The sequence below is a fragment of the Anolis sagrei genome, chromosome 9, assembly GCF_037176765.1.
Source record: "Anolis sagrei isolate rAnoSag1 chromosome 9, rAnoSag1.mat, whole genome shotgun sequence".
NCBI classification, from domain to species: domain Eukaryota; kingdom Metazoa; phylum Chordata; class Lepidosauria; order Squamata; family Dactyloidae; genus Anolis; species Anolis sagrei.
Window position 1 is genome coordinate 893309 of NC_090029.1, and position 16288 is coordinate 909596.

Here is a 16288-nt window from a genome sequence, read left to right on the forward strand (position 1 = left end):
TATTACAACACATGTGCAAAACCACATATATACACATATACACAAATATATACACACATATAATAATAATAATAATAATAATAATAATAATACTTTATTTATACCCCGCTACCATCTCCCCGAGGGACTCGGTGCGGCTTACATGAGGCCGAGCCCACAACACAACAATACAAGCAATAACAATAACAATACATGCAATTAAAATAAATCACATAGACCAGTGTTTCTCAACCTGGGGGTCGGGACCCCTGAGGGGCTCGTGAGGGGGTGTCAGAGGGGTCGCCAAAGACCATCAGGAAACATACTATTTTCTGTTGATCATTGGGTTCTGTGTGGGAAGTTTGGCTTCATTAAATTGTTGGTGGGGTTCAGAATGCTCTTTGATTGTAGTTGAACTATATATCCCAGCAACTACAACTCCCAAATGTCAAGGTCTATTTCCCCCAAACTCTGCTCGTGTTCACATTTGGGCATACTGAGTATTCATGCCAAGTTTGGTCCTGATCCACCATTGTTTGAGTCCACAGTGCTTTCTGGAAGTAGGTGAACTATAATTCTAAAACTCAAGATCAATGCCCACTAAACTCTTCCAGTATTTTCTGTTCATGGAAGTTCTTTGTGCCAAGTTTGGTTCAATTCCGTCGTTGGTGGAGTTCAGAATGCTCTTTGATTGTAGGTGAACTATAACTCCCAGCAATTACAACTCCCAAATGTCAAGGTCCATTTCCCCCAAACTCTGCTCGTGTTCACATTTGGGCATACTGAGTATTCATGCCAAGTTTGGTCCAGATCCATCATTGTTTGAGTCCAGAGTGCTTTCTGGAAGTAGGTGAACTATAATTCTAAAACTCAAGGTCAATGCCCACTAAACTCTTGCAGTATTTTCTGTTCATGGAAGTTCTTTGTGCCAAGTTTTGTGCAATTCCATCGTTGGTGGAGTTCAGAATGCTCTTTGATTGTACTTGAACTATATATCCCAGCAACTACAACTCCCAAATGTCAAGGTCTATTTCCCCCAAACTCTGCTCGTGTTCACATTTGGGCATACTGAGTATTCATGCCAAGTTTGGTCCTGATCCATCATTGTTTGAGTCCAGAGTGCTTTCTGGAAGTAGGTGAACTATAATTCTAAAACTCAAGGTCAATGCCCACTAAACTCTTGCAGTATTTTCTGTTCATGGAAGTTCTTTGTGCCAAGTTTTGTGCAATTCCATCGTTGGTGGAGTTCAGAATGCTCTTTGATTGTTGGTGAACTATAATTCCCAGCAATTACAACTCCTAAATGATAAAATCAACCCCCGCTCCAAACCCCACCAGTATTCAAATGTGAGCATATCAGGTATTTGTGCCACATTTGGCCCAGCAAATGAAAATACATCCTGCCTATCACATATTTACATGGCAATTCATAACAGTATCAGAATTATAGTTTTGAAGTAGCAACTAACATAATGTTATGGTTGAGAGTCACCACCACATAAGGAACTGTATTAAGGGGTCGTGGCGTTAGGAAGGTTGAGAACCACTGACATAGACAATAACATGAGCATTGACAATAGTACAACACACTTTCAAAATCTATGGCTAGGCCAAATGTAATTAAAAAATTAAAATGATGCTGAAAATGGACGAGATAAGGAGGTGGGGCGTTAGTGGAAACATATGAGCAGACCTAAATCAATATAAATTTATTATTTATTTTATTTGCTTCACTTTTATACCGCATTTTCAGCCCTAACAGGCGACTCAATGCGGTTTACAGTGCAATTAAAACACAACAATACAGCAACAGGATCGACGACGTTGATCCACAACAATTAACAATCAGACAGGACAAATCAACAAACAACACATATAACGCCTCAATTGAAATCAGATCCGTTCTCATAGTCGTTGTGCCGTTCCTATGTTCCATTTACGTCTTCTTAATTAGTTGCATTGCTTAGCCAAACGCTTGTTCGTAAAGCCAGGTCTTGACCATTCTCCGAAACGCCAGCAACGAAGGTGCCTGTCTGATGTCTGCCGGTAAGGCATTCCATAGCCGAGGGGCCACCACTGAGAAGGCCCTGTCTTTCGTCCCCGCCAAGAGCGCCTGTGACGCAGGCGGGACCGAGAGCAGGGCCTCCCCAGACGATCTTAACGTCCTCGTCGGTTCATAGGTGGAGATGCGTTCGGAGAGGTAAGCGGGGCCAGAACCGTTTAGGGCTTTATAGGCCAAGGCCAGCACCTTGAATTGTGCCCGGTAGCGAATTGGCAGCCAGTGGAGCTGGCTCAGCAGAGGAGTGGTGTGCTCCCTGAGTGCCGCTCCCGTTAGCAATCTGGCTGCCGAGCGCTGGACCATCTGAAGCTTCCGGGCAGTCTTCAAGGGCAACCCCACGTAGAGTGCGTTGCAGTAATCAATCCGGGATGTAACCAGAGCGTGGACCACCGTGGCCAAATCAGACTTCCCAAGGTACGGGCGCAGCTTTAAAGTGCTGAGGGTTCATTATTCTGGGAAGGCACACTGGAACAACCACGTTTTCAAGCTCCTCCTGAAGACTGCCAAAGATGGGGCATGCCTGATGTCCTTAGGAAGTGAGTTCCACCACCGAGAAGGCCCTCTCTCTCGTCCCCACCAATCGCGCTTATGATGCAGGTGGGAGCGCGAGCATGGTCTTTCCAGATGATCGGAGAGATCGTGTGGGTTCGTACACAGAGATGCGGTCACTCAGGTAGGCAGGTCCAAACCGTTTGTAGGTAAGAACCTGCACCTTGAATTGGGTCTGGAAAATGAATGGTAGCCAGTGGAGCTCTTTAAACAGGAGGGTTGACCTCTCCCTGTAAGGAGCACCAGTTAACAACCTGGCCACCGCCCGTTGGACCACCTGGAATTTCTGAGCCGTTTTCAAGGGCAGCCCCACGTAGAGTGCATTGCAGTAGTCTCCGGCCCAGCGTACCTGTCCGAACGTATCTCCTTCTGTGTCCCACCCCGGAGTTTAAGATCTTCGGGAGAAGCCCTGCTCTCGGCCCCGCCTCTATCACAAGTGAGGCTGGTGGGGACGAGGGACAGGGCCTTCTCAGTGGTGGCCCCTCGCCTGTGGAATTCACTCCCCGGGGAAATTAGGTCATCAACATCCCTCCTCTCCTTCAGAAGGAAGCTGAAGACATGGATATGGGACCAGGCCTTTGGGTAATCTGGCAGACTGACAAAGTAATGACGACCAGAACTTGGAAATGCTGAATGGACTTATGGATATTAGAACTCGGTGAACCACTAGACTGGCTTTTAGTTGCTATTGTTTTACTTGATTGTTTTTATATACTGTGGTTATTGCTGTTATGTAATTTATCTGTTGGATTGTTGGCGGTTGTAAGCCACCCTAAGTCCCCCCTCGGGGGTTGAGAAGGGCGGGGTAGAAGTGCCCGAAATAAATAAATAAACAAATAGTCCAATCTAGACGTGACCAAGGCGTGGACCACCCTGGCCAGATCCGCCTTCCCGAGGTACGGTCGCAGTTGGCACACGAGTCTTAATTGTGCAAAGGCCCTCCCGGACACCGCCGACGCCTGAGCCTCAAGCGTAAGTGATGAATCCAGGAGGACTCCCAAACTGTGGACCTGTGACTTCAGGGGGAGTGTAACCCCGTCCAACACAGGTTGCCACCCTATACCCCGATCCGATTTACGATCGACCAGGAGGACCTCTGTCTTGTCTGATCTTCAGCTTGTTCTTCCTCATCCAATCGCCACACACACACAACACATACACACAGACTGGGCTACAGCAAGGCGTGGCAGGGGATGGCTAGGAAATAATCAAGATGGGAGAAGGCCTGCGTAATGCCCATCCATCGGCACCTGCCCATTTCCAGCACCACGTTGCTCCTCCTTGTCTGGAGGCACAGGAGGGGAAGCGCCACACACAGAATTCATATTTTGTCCATCATAAACACACATATAGACCAACCCAATTCCCACCCACAAAGCACTCCTCCTCTGGGTCATGATGCACCACAAAGAGCACACACTACTGGTCTATATAAATAAAAATGTAATAATAACCCAATGTATGTCCTTCACTCATAAAAACACTGAAAACAATCAGTCTTCAACCTCATGGTGCAGAAAACCGAGGCAAAGAAAGCATTAAGCAGTTCGGCCTTTTCCCTGTCATCTCCTGTCAGCATTGCCCCATTTTCTCCTCAAAGAGGCCCTATCGCCTCCTCGTTTTTCCTTTTTCTACCCTTTTTATTGTTTTTAATGTCCCTGGCAAGCCTGAGTTTGTTTTGTGCTTTAGCCTTGCAGACCTTTTCCCTACAGGTGTTGGCTATTTGTTTGAATTCTTCTTTGGCGATTTCTCCCTTTTTCCACTTCTTGTGCATGTCTCTTTTGTGTCTTAGCACAGTTAGAAGTTCTTTGGACATCCATTCTGGCTTCTTTGCACTTGTCCTATTTTTTCTCTTTGTTGGCACAGTTCGCAATTGCGCCTGGAGTATTTCACTCTTTAGAAATTCCCATCCATCCGTAATTCCCTTGTCTTTTAGTACCTGTGTCCACGGAATGCTGCTCAGTGTTTCCTTCATTTTTCGGAAATCAGCTCTCCTAAAATCCAAAATGCGGGTTTGATTTGTCTTAGTTTTGGCCTTCCTTTGTATCTCAAATTGCAGGAGCACATGGTCATTTGCCCCTAAGGATCCGACCACTTCAACCACATTGATCAGGTCCTCCACATTTGTTAGGATGAGATCAAGAGTAGCCAACCCCCTTGTTGCCTCTTCTACCTTCTGGACCATGAAATTGTCTGCAAGGCAAGCGAGGAATTTGTTGGACCTTGTACTCTTGGCTGAGTTCATTTTCCAGCAAATATCGGGATAGTTGAAATCGCCCTTGACTACTACATCTCTTCTCTGTGCCTGTTTTGTCAACTGTTGGCAGAAGACTTCATCAAGTTCTTCGTTTTGTGCTTTAGCCTTGTGGACCTTTTCACTACAGGTGTTGGCTATTTGTTTGGATTTTTCTTTGGTGATTTCTCCCTTTTTCCACTTCTTGTGCATGTCTCTTTTGTGTCTTAGCACAGTTAGAAGTTCTTTGGACATCCATTCTGGCTTCTTTGCACTTGTCCTATTTTTTCTCTTTGTTGGCACAGTTTGCAATTGTGCCTTGAGTATTTCACTCTTGAGAAATTTCCATCCATCCGTAACTCCCTTGTCTTTTAGTACCTGTGTCCACGAAGTGTTTCCTTCATTTTTCGGAAATCAGCTCTCCTAAAGTCCTTGTCTTACTTTTGGCCTTCCTTTGTACCTCAAATTGCAGGGTACCTCTCACATGCACCAGGTAGCAAACCCCAAGGTACATCTCGAGCAGTGGGACTCATTTCCTTCTCTTTGTTTTATTTTCTGAATTTTCGGTCTGTCTCTGAACTTTGTGGGAAAGCATTTCAGGTGACCTTGGGCAAGTCACATTCTCTCTGCCTTTGCAAGGGGAAGGCAAAGGCAAACCCTGTCTGAACAAGCAAAAACCTTGCGACCGGTTCACCTGTATTGAAGATTGGGCCTCGAGGGCAGAAAACAGCAGCTGCAAGGAGAACAGGTTTAAATCAGGGAAACAGCACAAGGTTACCTCTCTCGCTGAGCGGTGCCAAGAGGTGCTGACTGGAGACTTCTACTGCAGAAGCAATACAGGCCAAGGTCATGGGAATCCAAACACTATTTATTTATTTATGTATTTACTCTATTTGTATCCCACTTTTCTCTACCCCAAGGGGATAGAGAAAACTATGGCAACTATTCAATGCCTTTGGGCAACAAACAATTAAAATACATTTATGTTAAAATTAAGAAATTAAAATTAAAATGCACACTAAAACATATAAAACATTGCAATCACTATTAAAATCATGCCATCTGCAATGGTAAACTGGGGTCATTCCAAACATTGTTGCACATATTCCGTAGTTATTATTGCACTGTAGTTTATCTCCAAAGCCTTGACCTCAGAGCCAGGTTTTCACATTCCTTCTGAAGGCTAGGAGGAAGGGGGCAGCTCTAATATCACTGGGGAGGGGGTTCCACAACATAGGGGCCACCACTGAGAAGGCTCTGTCTCTTGTTCCCACTAGACGAGCCGTAATGATCCAAAAAGCTATAGACAGTGCTTCTCAACCATGGGTCCCCAGATGTTTTTGGCCTACAACTCCCTGAAATCCCAGCCAGTTTACCAGCTGTTAGGATTTCTGGGAATTGTAGGCCAAAAACATCTGGGGACCCATGGTTGAGAAGCACTGCTATAGACCAATCTCCCTGTTGTGCCACCTCTACAAAGTTCTGAAGAGACTTATTTTGCATAGAATTACGGAAAAAATAGACCCCTGTCTGATCCCACAACAAGCTGGCTTCAGAAAAGGCAGAAGCTGCACATCGCAAGTGCTGAACCTGACTCAGCACATCGAAGATGGCTTTGAAAGGCAGCAGATCACAGGAGCTGTCTTCATAGACCTGTCCGCAGCCTATGAGACTGTGAACCACGTCCTCCTCCTGAAAAAAATGTATAGTATCACAAAGGACGACCACCTCACCCGCCTCATAGGGAACCTGCTACAAAACAGGAGCTTCTTTGTTAAGTTCCAGGGCCAGAGAAGCAGATGGCGGAAACAGAAGAACGGCCTGCCTCAGGGGAGCGTGCTTGCTCCATCCATGTTCAACATCTACACAAATGACCAGCCACTGCCAGAAAGGACAGAGAGCTTCATCTATACTGATGATCGTACCATCACCGCTCAAGCAGGGAGCTTTGAGATGGTTGAACAGAAGCTCTCCAAAGCTCTAGGTGCTCTTACTGCCTATTACAGGGAAAACCAGCTGATCCCTAACCCATCTAAAACACAGACATGTGCCTTTCACCTTAAGAACAGACAAGCATCCTGAGCTCTGAGGATTATTACCTGGGAAGGAATCCCACTGGAGCATTGCAACACACCCAAATACCTGGGAGTCACTCTGGACCATGCTCTGACCTACAAGAATATCAAGCAAAAGGTGGGTGCTAGAAACAATATCATACGAAAGCTGACTGGCACAACCCGGGGATCACAACCAGATACAGTGAAGACATCTGCCCTTGCGCTATGCTACTCTGCTGCTGAGTATGCATGCCCAGTGTGGAACACATCTCACCACGCTAAAACAGTGGGTGTGGCTCATAATGAGACATGCTGCATTCTCACGGGGTGTCTGCGCCCTACACCACTGGAGAAATTACACTGCTAAGCTGGTATTGCACCACCTGACATCCGCCGGAAAGTAGCAGCCAATAGTGAAAGGACCAAGGCAGAGACATCTCCAGCTCATCCCCTGTTTGGGTCTCAGCCAGCACGTCAACGACTTAAATCAAGAAATAGTTTTCTAAGATCTACAGAGACATTCGCTGGAACACCCCAGCAAGCGAGAGTCCAAAAGTGGCAGGCTCAAATCCAGAACCTCAACCAATGGATTATTATTGTAAAGATCACGACGAAGTATATACTTTGGTTATTGGATGTAGGGCCTGAGAACCCTCCAGAACTTACATTCTTTGCCTTTTCCGCCTTGTTTTTCTCTTCCTGGGAAGGTGAGCCTTCTTCCGGGGGGAGCGTCAAGCGCAGCCGGCAAACACTGGTCTAAAAGAAAGAGAAAGTTCTGCTTTCAGCCCACATTCCTTTCACTGTGAACAGGGCCAAAAGTTTCTTTCTAACAAAGACTTCCTGTAATGCAAGGCACAACAGAAAGGGAAGTCAAGGGCAATTTTGTGTCCAAAGTGATTAAATGCTGGTGAAAGGGGCAAAGAGAGGGCTTGCTCGGCATCTTAATATCATAAATCACTCTTAAGCAATTTCACCATGTAACAACATTCGGAAAAGTTTCTGTTCCTGGTTTGAAAGGGTTATTTCCTGTTTAATTGCGTGCTACTTACCTGGAAAGTAGTGGTTAAACTTCAGAAACTTTGTTTTTGTGGTGACAAACTATGTTGAATTGGTTGATACTCTATGAGATACTCATTGAAAAACTAGAGCAAAATGTTCAATAGCAGGATGTCCCACCAAAACTTTATTCTTATGGGTCAACAGTATTTCTTGCTGTTTCTTTGTCAGTGTTGATGTAGAGATTGTGTGGTTTGCCTACTCTGGAACATGCAAGATATCATTGTCCTTCTTTAGGTACCCCTTTCAAATCTATGATACTATATCTGTGTGTGTGTGAATTATATCTCTGGCTGGATGGCTCTCTGTCAGGAGGGCTTTGATTACGTTTCCTTGCCCTGGTGAAGGGAGTTGGATTGAATGGCCTTAAGTATTTTCTGTTGGTCACGAGGGTTCTGTGTGGGAAGCGTGCCTCAATTCTGTCATTGGTGGGGTTCAGAATGCTCTTTGATTGTAGGTGAACTATAAATCCCAGTAACTACAACTCCCAAATGCCAAGGTCTATTTCCCCCAAACTCAATCTGTGTTCATATTTGGGCATATGGAATATTTGTGCCAAGTTTGGTCCAGATCCATCATTGTTTGAGTGCACAGTGCTCTCTGGATGTAGGTGAACTACAACTCCCAAACTCAAGGTCAATGCCCACCAAATGCTGCTAGTGTTTTCTGTTGGTCACACGAGGCATGTGTGCCAAGTTTGATTCAATTCCATTGTTGGTGGAGTTCAGAATACTCTTTGATTGTAGGTAACTATAAACCCCAGCAACTACAACTTCCAAATGACAAAATCATAATTTTTTGAGTGATGGTCACTCCTTGTGTTGTGAGACGTTTTGTTGCCAAATTTGGGGTGATTTCGTTCATTGGTTCTTTTGTTTTTAAGGAACTCATTATGCACAGAGCATTTCTATATATATAGATGGGGGACGATGAAGCCTGGCTCGAGAGCAGGACATGTGAAAAAGATCTTGGAGTCCTCGTGGACAGGAAGGTGAACATGAGCCAGGAATGTGATGTGGCGGCAAAAAAGCCAATGGGATTTTGGCCTGCATCAAGAGGAGCCTAGTGTCTAGATCCAGGGAAGTCCTGCTCCCCATGCTCCATTCCGCTTTGGTTAGACCACTTGACCTGGAATATTGTGTCCAATTCTGGGCACCACAATTCAAGAGAGATATTGACAAGCTGGAATGTGTCCAGAGGAGGGAGACTCAAAGGATCAAGGGTTTGGAGAACAAGCCCCATGAGGAGCGGCTTAAGGAGCTGGGCATGTTTAGCCTGGAGAAGAGAAGGCTGAGAGGAGGCATGAGAGCTATGTATAAATATGTGAGAGGAAGCCACAGGGAGGAGGAGGGAGCAAACTCGTTTTCTGCTTCCCTGGAGACTAGGATGCAATGGGACAATGGCTTCCAACTACAAGAGAGGAGATTCCATCTGAACACGAGGAAGAACTTCCTGACTGTGAGAGCCGTTCAGCAGTGGAACTCTCTGCCCCGGAGGGAGCGTGGTGGAGGCTCCTTCTTTGGGGGCTTTGAAGCAGAGGCTGGATGGCCATCTGTCAGGGGTGATTTGAATGCAATATTCTTGCTTCTTGGCAGAATGGGGTTGGATTGGATGGCCCAGGAGGTCTCTTCCAACTCTAGGATTCTAGGATTCTATAACTTCCTGACTGTGAGAGCCGTTCAGCAGTGGAACTCTCTGCCCCGGAGGGAGTGTGGTGGAGGCTCCTTCATTGGAAGCTTTGAAACAGAGGCTGGATGGCCATCTGCCAGGGGTGATTTGAATGCAATATTCCTGCTTCTTGGCAGAATGGGGTTGGGCTGGATGGCCCACGAGGTCTCTTCCAACTCTATGATTCTATAACTTCCTGACTGTGAGAGCCGTTCAGCAGTGGAACTCTCTGCCCCGGAGTGTGGTGGAGGCTCCTTCTTTGGAAGCTTTGAAACAGAGGCTGGATGGCCATCTGTCAGAGGTGATCTGAATGCAATATTCCTGCTTCTTAGCAGAATGGGGTTGGACTAGATGGCCCAGGAGGTCTCTTCCAACTCTAGGATTCTATGATAAGGACATTTAGGACATTCCCAAGAGGGAAATCACAAGCCTCCCCAAACCCAAAAATCAGGCCTCTTGGAGAAGCAGGTGATCTCATGCTTCTGTCCCTTGGCGCATGCAAGGAATGTGAGTCCCCGCTTGATAAGGGCCTGCCTTGTCAAACGAGTGGAAAAAAACAATTTAAACGGGGGGGGGGGGGGGGGGGGACGACTGCAAGAAAAGCCCCTGCTCTGGATCATAGGACAGCCTTTCAATGCAGCTTTAAAGGAGCTGTCAAGATCCTAATCTTCATTACGAGACATTTCCAAAATAATTTACACACCATTAGCTAAGGGTTTAGAGGTTTAATTGCTAGTATATCGTCATCGTTCATTCCTTTGAGGCCTCCTCATGAATTGAGATATGCTTAAGTACCTCTCAAACTTTGTTTTCAGCAGAGAACACTGAGATTGTTTTGGAGACCAGCTTTCTATCGCTTTGAGTTCACAAAATGGCCAGGAATGGAGGAAGGAGAGCAAGCTCAAGAGCCAAACATTGCCTCCCATCATAGATTCCCAAATTGAAGCACAGGGTCAACAATACAAACTTTGCTGCCTACTTCAGATGTAGTAGTCATGGGAGATTTCAACTATCCCGATATTTGCTGGAAAACAAGCTCGGCCAAAATGAAGGAAACACTTTGTGGACACAGATACGAAAAGGCAAGGGAGTTACGGATGGATGGGAATTTCTCAAGAGTGAAATACTCAAGGCGCAATTGAAAACCGTGCCAACAAAGAGAAAAAATAGGACAAGTGCAAAGAAGCCAGAATGGATGTCCAAGGAACTTCTAACTGTGCTAAAACACAAAAGAGACATGCACAAGAAGTGGAAAAAGGGAGAAATCACCAAAGAAGAATTAAAACAAATAGCCAACACCTGTAGGGAAAAGGTCCACAAGGCTAAAGAACAAAACGAAGAACTTGATGAAGCCTTCTGCCAACGGTTGACAAAACAGGCACAGAGAAGAGATGTAGTAGTCATGGGTGATTTCAACTATCGTGATATTTGCTGGAAAACAAACTCGGCCAAGAGTACAAAGTCCAACAAATTCCTCGCTTGCCTTGCAGACAATTTCATGGTCCAGGAGGTAGAAGGGGGTTGGCTATTCTTGATCTCATCCTAACAAATGCGGAGGACCTGATCGATGCGGTTGAAGTGGTCGGATCCTCTTTCACAGAAACCGAAAAAAGGGGAGAGGAGGCGGAGTAGCCTTATATCTCAAAAACTGTTATGCTGCAGAAGAGATGCAAGAGAGCCATCCGGGAAACCTGCTTGAAAGCATCTGGATAAGAATAAAGGGAATTGGGACTCAAAAAGATGTCATTGTAGGCATCTACTACAGACCTCCAAGCCAGGAAGAAGAACTTGATGAAGTCTTCTGCCAACAGTTGACCAAAAAGGCACAGAGAAAAGATGTAGTTGTCATGGGTGATTTCAACTATCCCGATATTTGCTGGAAAACAAACTCAGCCAAGACTACAAAGTCCAACAAATTCCTCGCTTGCCTTGCAGACAATTTCATGGTCCAGAAGGTAGAAGAGGCAACAAGAGGGTTGGCTACTCTTCATCTCATTCTAACAAATGCGGAGGACCTGATCAATGTGGTTTAAGTGATTGGATCCTTAGGGGACCATGGGCTCCTGCAATTTGAGGTACAAAGGAAGGCCAAAACTAACACAAGTCAAACCCGCATTTTGGACTTTAGGAGAGCTGGTTTCCGAAAAATGAAGGAAACACCAAGCGGCATTCCGTGGACACAGATACTAAAAGACAAGGGAGTTACGGATGGATGGGAATTTCTCTAGAGTGAAATACTCAAGCTCAATTGCAAACCGTGCCAACCAAGAGAAAAAATAGGAAAAGTGCAAAGAAGCCGGAATGGATGTCCAAAGAACTTCTAACTGTGCTAAAATACAAAAGAGACATGCACAAGAAGTGGAAAAAGGGAGAAATCACCAAAGAAGAATTAAAACAAATAGCCAACACCTGTAGGTAAAAGGTCCGCAAGGCTAAAGCACAAAACGAGCTCAGACTTGCCAGGGACATTAAAAACAATAAAAAGGACTTATTTTCATATGTCAGTAGAAAAAGGAAAAACAAGGAGGCGATAGGACTTCTTCAAGGAGAAGATGGGGCAATGCTGATAGGGAAAAGGCAGAACTACTTAATGCCTTCTTTGCCTCGGTCTTCTCACAAAAAGAAAGTCATCTTCAACCTCAGCAAGATGGAGTGGATGAGGGATTAGAGGACATCCAACTCCAAATTGGGAAACAAGTCATCCAGGAATACCTGGCCGCTCTCAATGAGTTCAAGTCCCCTTTCAGGGCCAGATCAATGACACCCAAGAGTATGGAAGGAACGAGCGGAAGTCATCTCGGAACCATTGCCAATCATCTTGGAGAGTTCTTGGAGAACGGGAGAAGTTCCAGCAGATTGGAGGAGGGCCAATGTGGTCCCAATCTTCAAGAAGGGAAAAAAGGATGACCCAAACAATGACCGTTGTGAGAGCCGTTCAGCAGTGGAACTCTCTGCCCCGGAGTGTGGTGGAGGCTCCTTCCTTGGGAGCTTTTAAACAGAGGCTGGATGGCCATCTGTCAGGGGTGCTTTGAATGCCATATTCCTGTTTCTTGGCAGGATGGGGTTGGACTGGATGATGGCCCAGGAGATCTCTTCCAAATCTTTGATTCTATGATTCTAGGATTCAGTTTCCACTTTAGGCTTCTTAGGTGTACTTTTCTCTAAAAATCTCCCTAGGAAGCAATCCAAAGCAAACGCCACCCAAAAAACCACAGGCTCCTAGTAAAGATGAGTCAAGCCCCGTGATGCCGACAAGAAGACGACAACATGCTTTTGAGACGCAAGTGCTCAAGCCAGTTTATCCTCCTTGTTTTCCAGAACGGGCTTAAGAGATAGCACACTCTCCTCAGCCGGAAACTACCATTTTAAGCATAAAAATACAGAATAAAGAGATGAATGTCTAAGTAGCTTTTTTTTGTCATGTGAGGAGCAACTTGGGAAACTGCAAGTCGCTTCTGGTGTGATAGAATTGGCTGTCTGCAAGGACGTTGCCTAGGGGATGCCCGGGTGTTTTGATGTTTTACCATCCTTGTCGGAGGCATCTCTCATGTCCCCACATGGGGAGCTGGAGGTGACAAAGGGAGCTCATCCATGCTTCACAGAATCCAAGAGTTGGGAGAGACCTCCTGGGCCATCATCCAGTCCACCCCCATTCTGCCAAGAAGCAGGAATATTGCATTCAAAGCACCCCTGACAGATGGCCATCCAGCCTCTGTTTAAAAGCTTCCAAAGAAGGAGCCTCCACCACACTCTACAAGGGGCAGAGAGTTCCACTGCTGAACGGCTCTCACAGTCAGGAAGTTATAGAATCAAAGAGTTGGAAGAGACCTCCTGGGCCATCATCCAGTCCAACCCCATTCTGCCAAGAAGCAGGAATATTGCATTCAAAGCACCCCTGACAGATGGCCATCCAGCCTCTGCTTCAAAGCTTCCAATGAAGGAGCCTCCACCACACTCTACAAGGGGCAGAGAGTTCCACTGCTGAACGGCTCTCACAGTCAGGAAGTTCTTCCTCATGTTCAGGTGGAATCTCCTCTCTTGTAGTTTGAAGCCATTCTTCCCTTGCGTCCTAGTCTCTCTCCAGGGAAGCAGAAAGGAAGCTTGCTCCCTCCTCCTCCCTGTGACTTCCTCTCACATATTTATACATGGCTCTCATCATGCCTCCTCTCAGCCGTCTCTTCTTCAGGCTAAACATGCCCAGCTCCTTAAGCCGCTCCTCATAGGGCTTGTTCTCCAGACTCCTGATCATTTTAGTCACCCACCCTAGACTTTATTTCACAGATATATAAACCCCACTTGAGTATGTATTGTCGAAGGCTTTCATGGCCAGAATCACTGGGTTGTTGTAGGTTTTTTCGGGCTATGTGGCCATGGTCTAGAGGAGTTCTCTCCTGACATTTCACCTGCATTTATGGCAAGCATCCTCTGAGGAAGTGAGGTCTGTTGGAACTAGGAAATGGGTTTATATATCTGTGGAATGACCAGGGTGGGGCAAAGGACTCTTGTCTGCTGGAGCTAGGTGGGAATGTTTCAACTGACCACCTTGATTAGCATATGATGGCCTGGCAGTGCCTAGAGCAAACTTTTGTTGAGAGGTGATTAGATGTCCTTGTTTGTTTCCTCTGTGTTGCTTTGCTGTTGTAATTCTAGAGTTTTTTTAATACTGGTCGCCAGATTTTGTTCATTTTCACTGCAGACTCCTTCAACCAGAGAAGTCAGCCATAGCAGAGCACCTGATGAACAAACCTGGACACAGCATATTATTTGAGAATACAGACATGCTGGACCACTCCCAAACTCAAGGCCTGACATTAAAAAACTCTAAAATTATAACAGCACAACAACAGAGAGGAAACAAACAAGGACATCTAATCACCTCTCAACAAAAGATTGCTCCAGGCACTGCCAGGCCATTATATGCTAATCAAGGTGTTCAGTTGAAACAGTCACCCCTAGCTCCAGCAGACAAGAGTCCTTTGTCCCACCCTGGTCATTATTCCACAGATATATAAACCCTTTTTCCTGGTTCCAACAGACCTCACTACCTCTGAGGATGCTTGCCATAGATGCAGGCGAAACGTCAGGAGAGAATGCCTCTAGACCATGGCCATATAGCCTGAAAAAACCTACAACAACCCACTTGAGTAGTTTCACAACAGACCTCTGAAGATGCCTGCCAGAGATGCAGGCGAAACGTCAGGAGAGAATGCTTCTGAAACACAAAACCACCCAGTAAGAAGAAGAAGGGTAAGAGTCAGAAGGATGTGCTGAGGGTTGTCTTGGAGGAGGAGGAGAAAACAAGCTTGCTCCCTCTTCCTCCCTGTTGCTTCCTCTCACATATTTATACATATCTATCATGTCTCCTCTCAGCCTTCTCTTCTTCAGGGTAAACATGCTCAGCTCCTTAAGCCGCTCCTCACAGGGCTTGTTCTCCAGACCCCTGATCTGCTCCCTCCTCCCTGTGGCTTCCTCTCACTTATTTATACATGGCCCTCATCATGCCTCCTCTCAGCCTTCTCTTCTTCAGGCTAAACATGCCCAGCTCCTTAAGCCGCTCCTCACAGGGCTTGTTCTCCAGACCCCTGATCTGCTCTCTCCTCCCTGTGGCTTCCTCTCACATATTTACACATGGCTATCATATCTCCTCTCAGCCTTCTCTTCTTCAGGCTAAACATGCCCAGTTCTTTAAGCCACTCCTCATAGCTCTTGTTCTCCAGACCCTTGATCCTTTGAGTCGCCCTCTTTCTCTGGACACATTCCAGCTTGTCAACATCTCCTTTCCTATGCATGGCTCTCATATCTCCTCTCCGCCTTCTCTTCTTCAGGCTAAACATGCCCAGCTCTTTAAGCCACTCCTCATAGGGCTTGTTCTCCAGACCCTTGATCATTTGAGCCACCCACCCTAGACTGTATTCCACCCTAGACTTTATCCCACTGGAGTAGTTTCACAACAGACCTCTGAGGATGCCTGCCGGAGATGCAGGCGAAACGTCAGGAGAGAATGCTTCTGAAGCCCAAAACCACCCAGTAAGAAGAAGAAGAAGGGTAAGAGTCAGAAGGGTTGTGTTGAAGGAGGAGGAGGAGGAGGGATGGCCTTCCTGGCTGGTGGTAGTGGTGGTGGTGGTCTCACCTTCCTGGGCGTGCCCCCGGCCTCTCCGTCGGGGGGCTTCCTGGGCTTGGTGGTGGTGAGCGTGGTGAGGCTGAGGCCAGAGCTGAAGGACCGCTGCATCCTCGCCTTTCCCTCCGCCTCAGCTCTGCTTCACAACAGCAGCAGGAACAGCAGCCTCCACCTCTGGAGCCTCCCAGGGAGGAAGCAAGCAAGGGAGGAAGGAAGGAAGCCAGGGAGGGAGGAGGCCAGCCAGACAGGCAGACACGCCTTCCCTCCACTCAGAACAAACCTACAGAAACTCTCCTGGTCATCACCTGCTCCTCATATCCAGGGCTGGGTGGCCCTCTCTTGGGAGGGATCAGACGGTGCCTTCCTCCCTGGCACAAAAGAAGGGGGCTGGACTGGGTGGCCTTTGGGGGACCCTTCCCAATCTAGGATACTACCAAGCCTGAAGGAAAAGTAATGCCTCCACCTGCGTTACTTGGGTTTGGATGGGAATATTTTAAGGCAGACACACCTTCCCTCAACTCAGAACAAACCCACAGAACCTCTCCTTGGTCATCACCTGGGGACTGCCT

General features: G+C 46.6%; 1 protein-coding gene across 1 annotated transcript in view; it reads right to left on the minus strand.

Annotated features, from left to right (window-relative positions):
• Positions 1-15879, minus strand: part of MYZAP (myocardial zonula adherens protein) — a 94408-nt gene extending 78529 nt beyond the window's left edge. The window contains exons 1-2 of the mRNA XM_060755956.2: positions 15732-15879; positions 7544-7633 (exon numbers count right to left, since the gene is read on the minus strand). Of these exons, the coding sequence (XP_060611939.2) occupies positions 7544-7633; positions 15732-15830 (189 nt within the window). The 5' untranslated portion in view covers positions 15831-15879. The remainder of the gene's footprint in view (positions 1-7543; positions 7634-15731) is intronic.
• Positions 15880-16288: the final 409 nt, after the last annotated feature.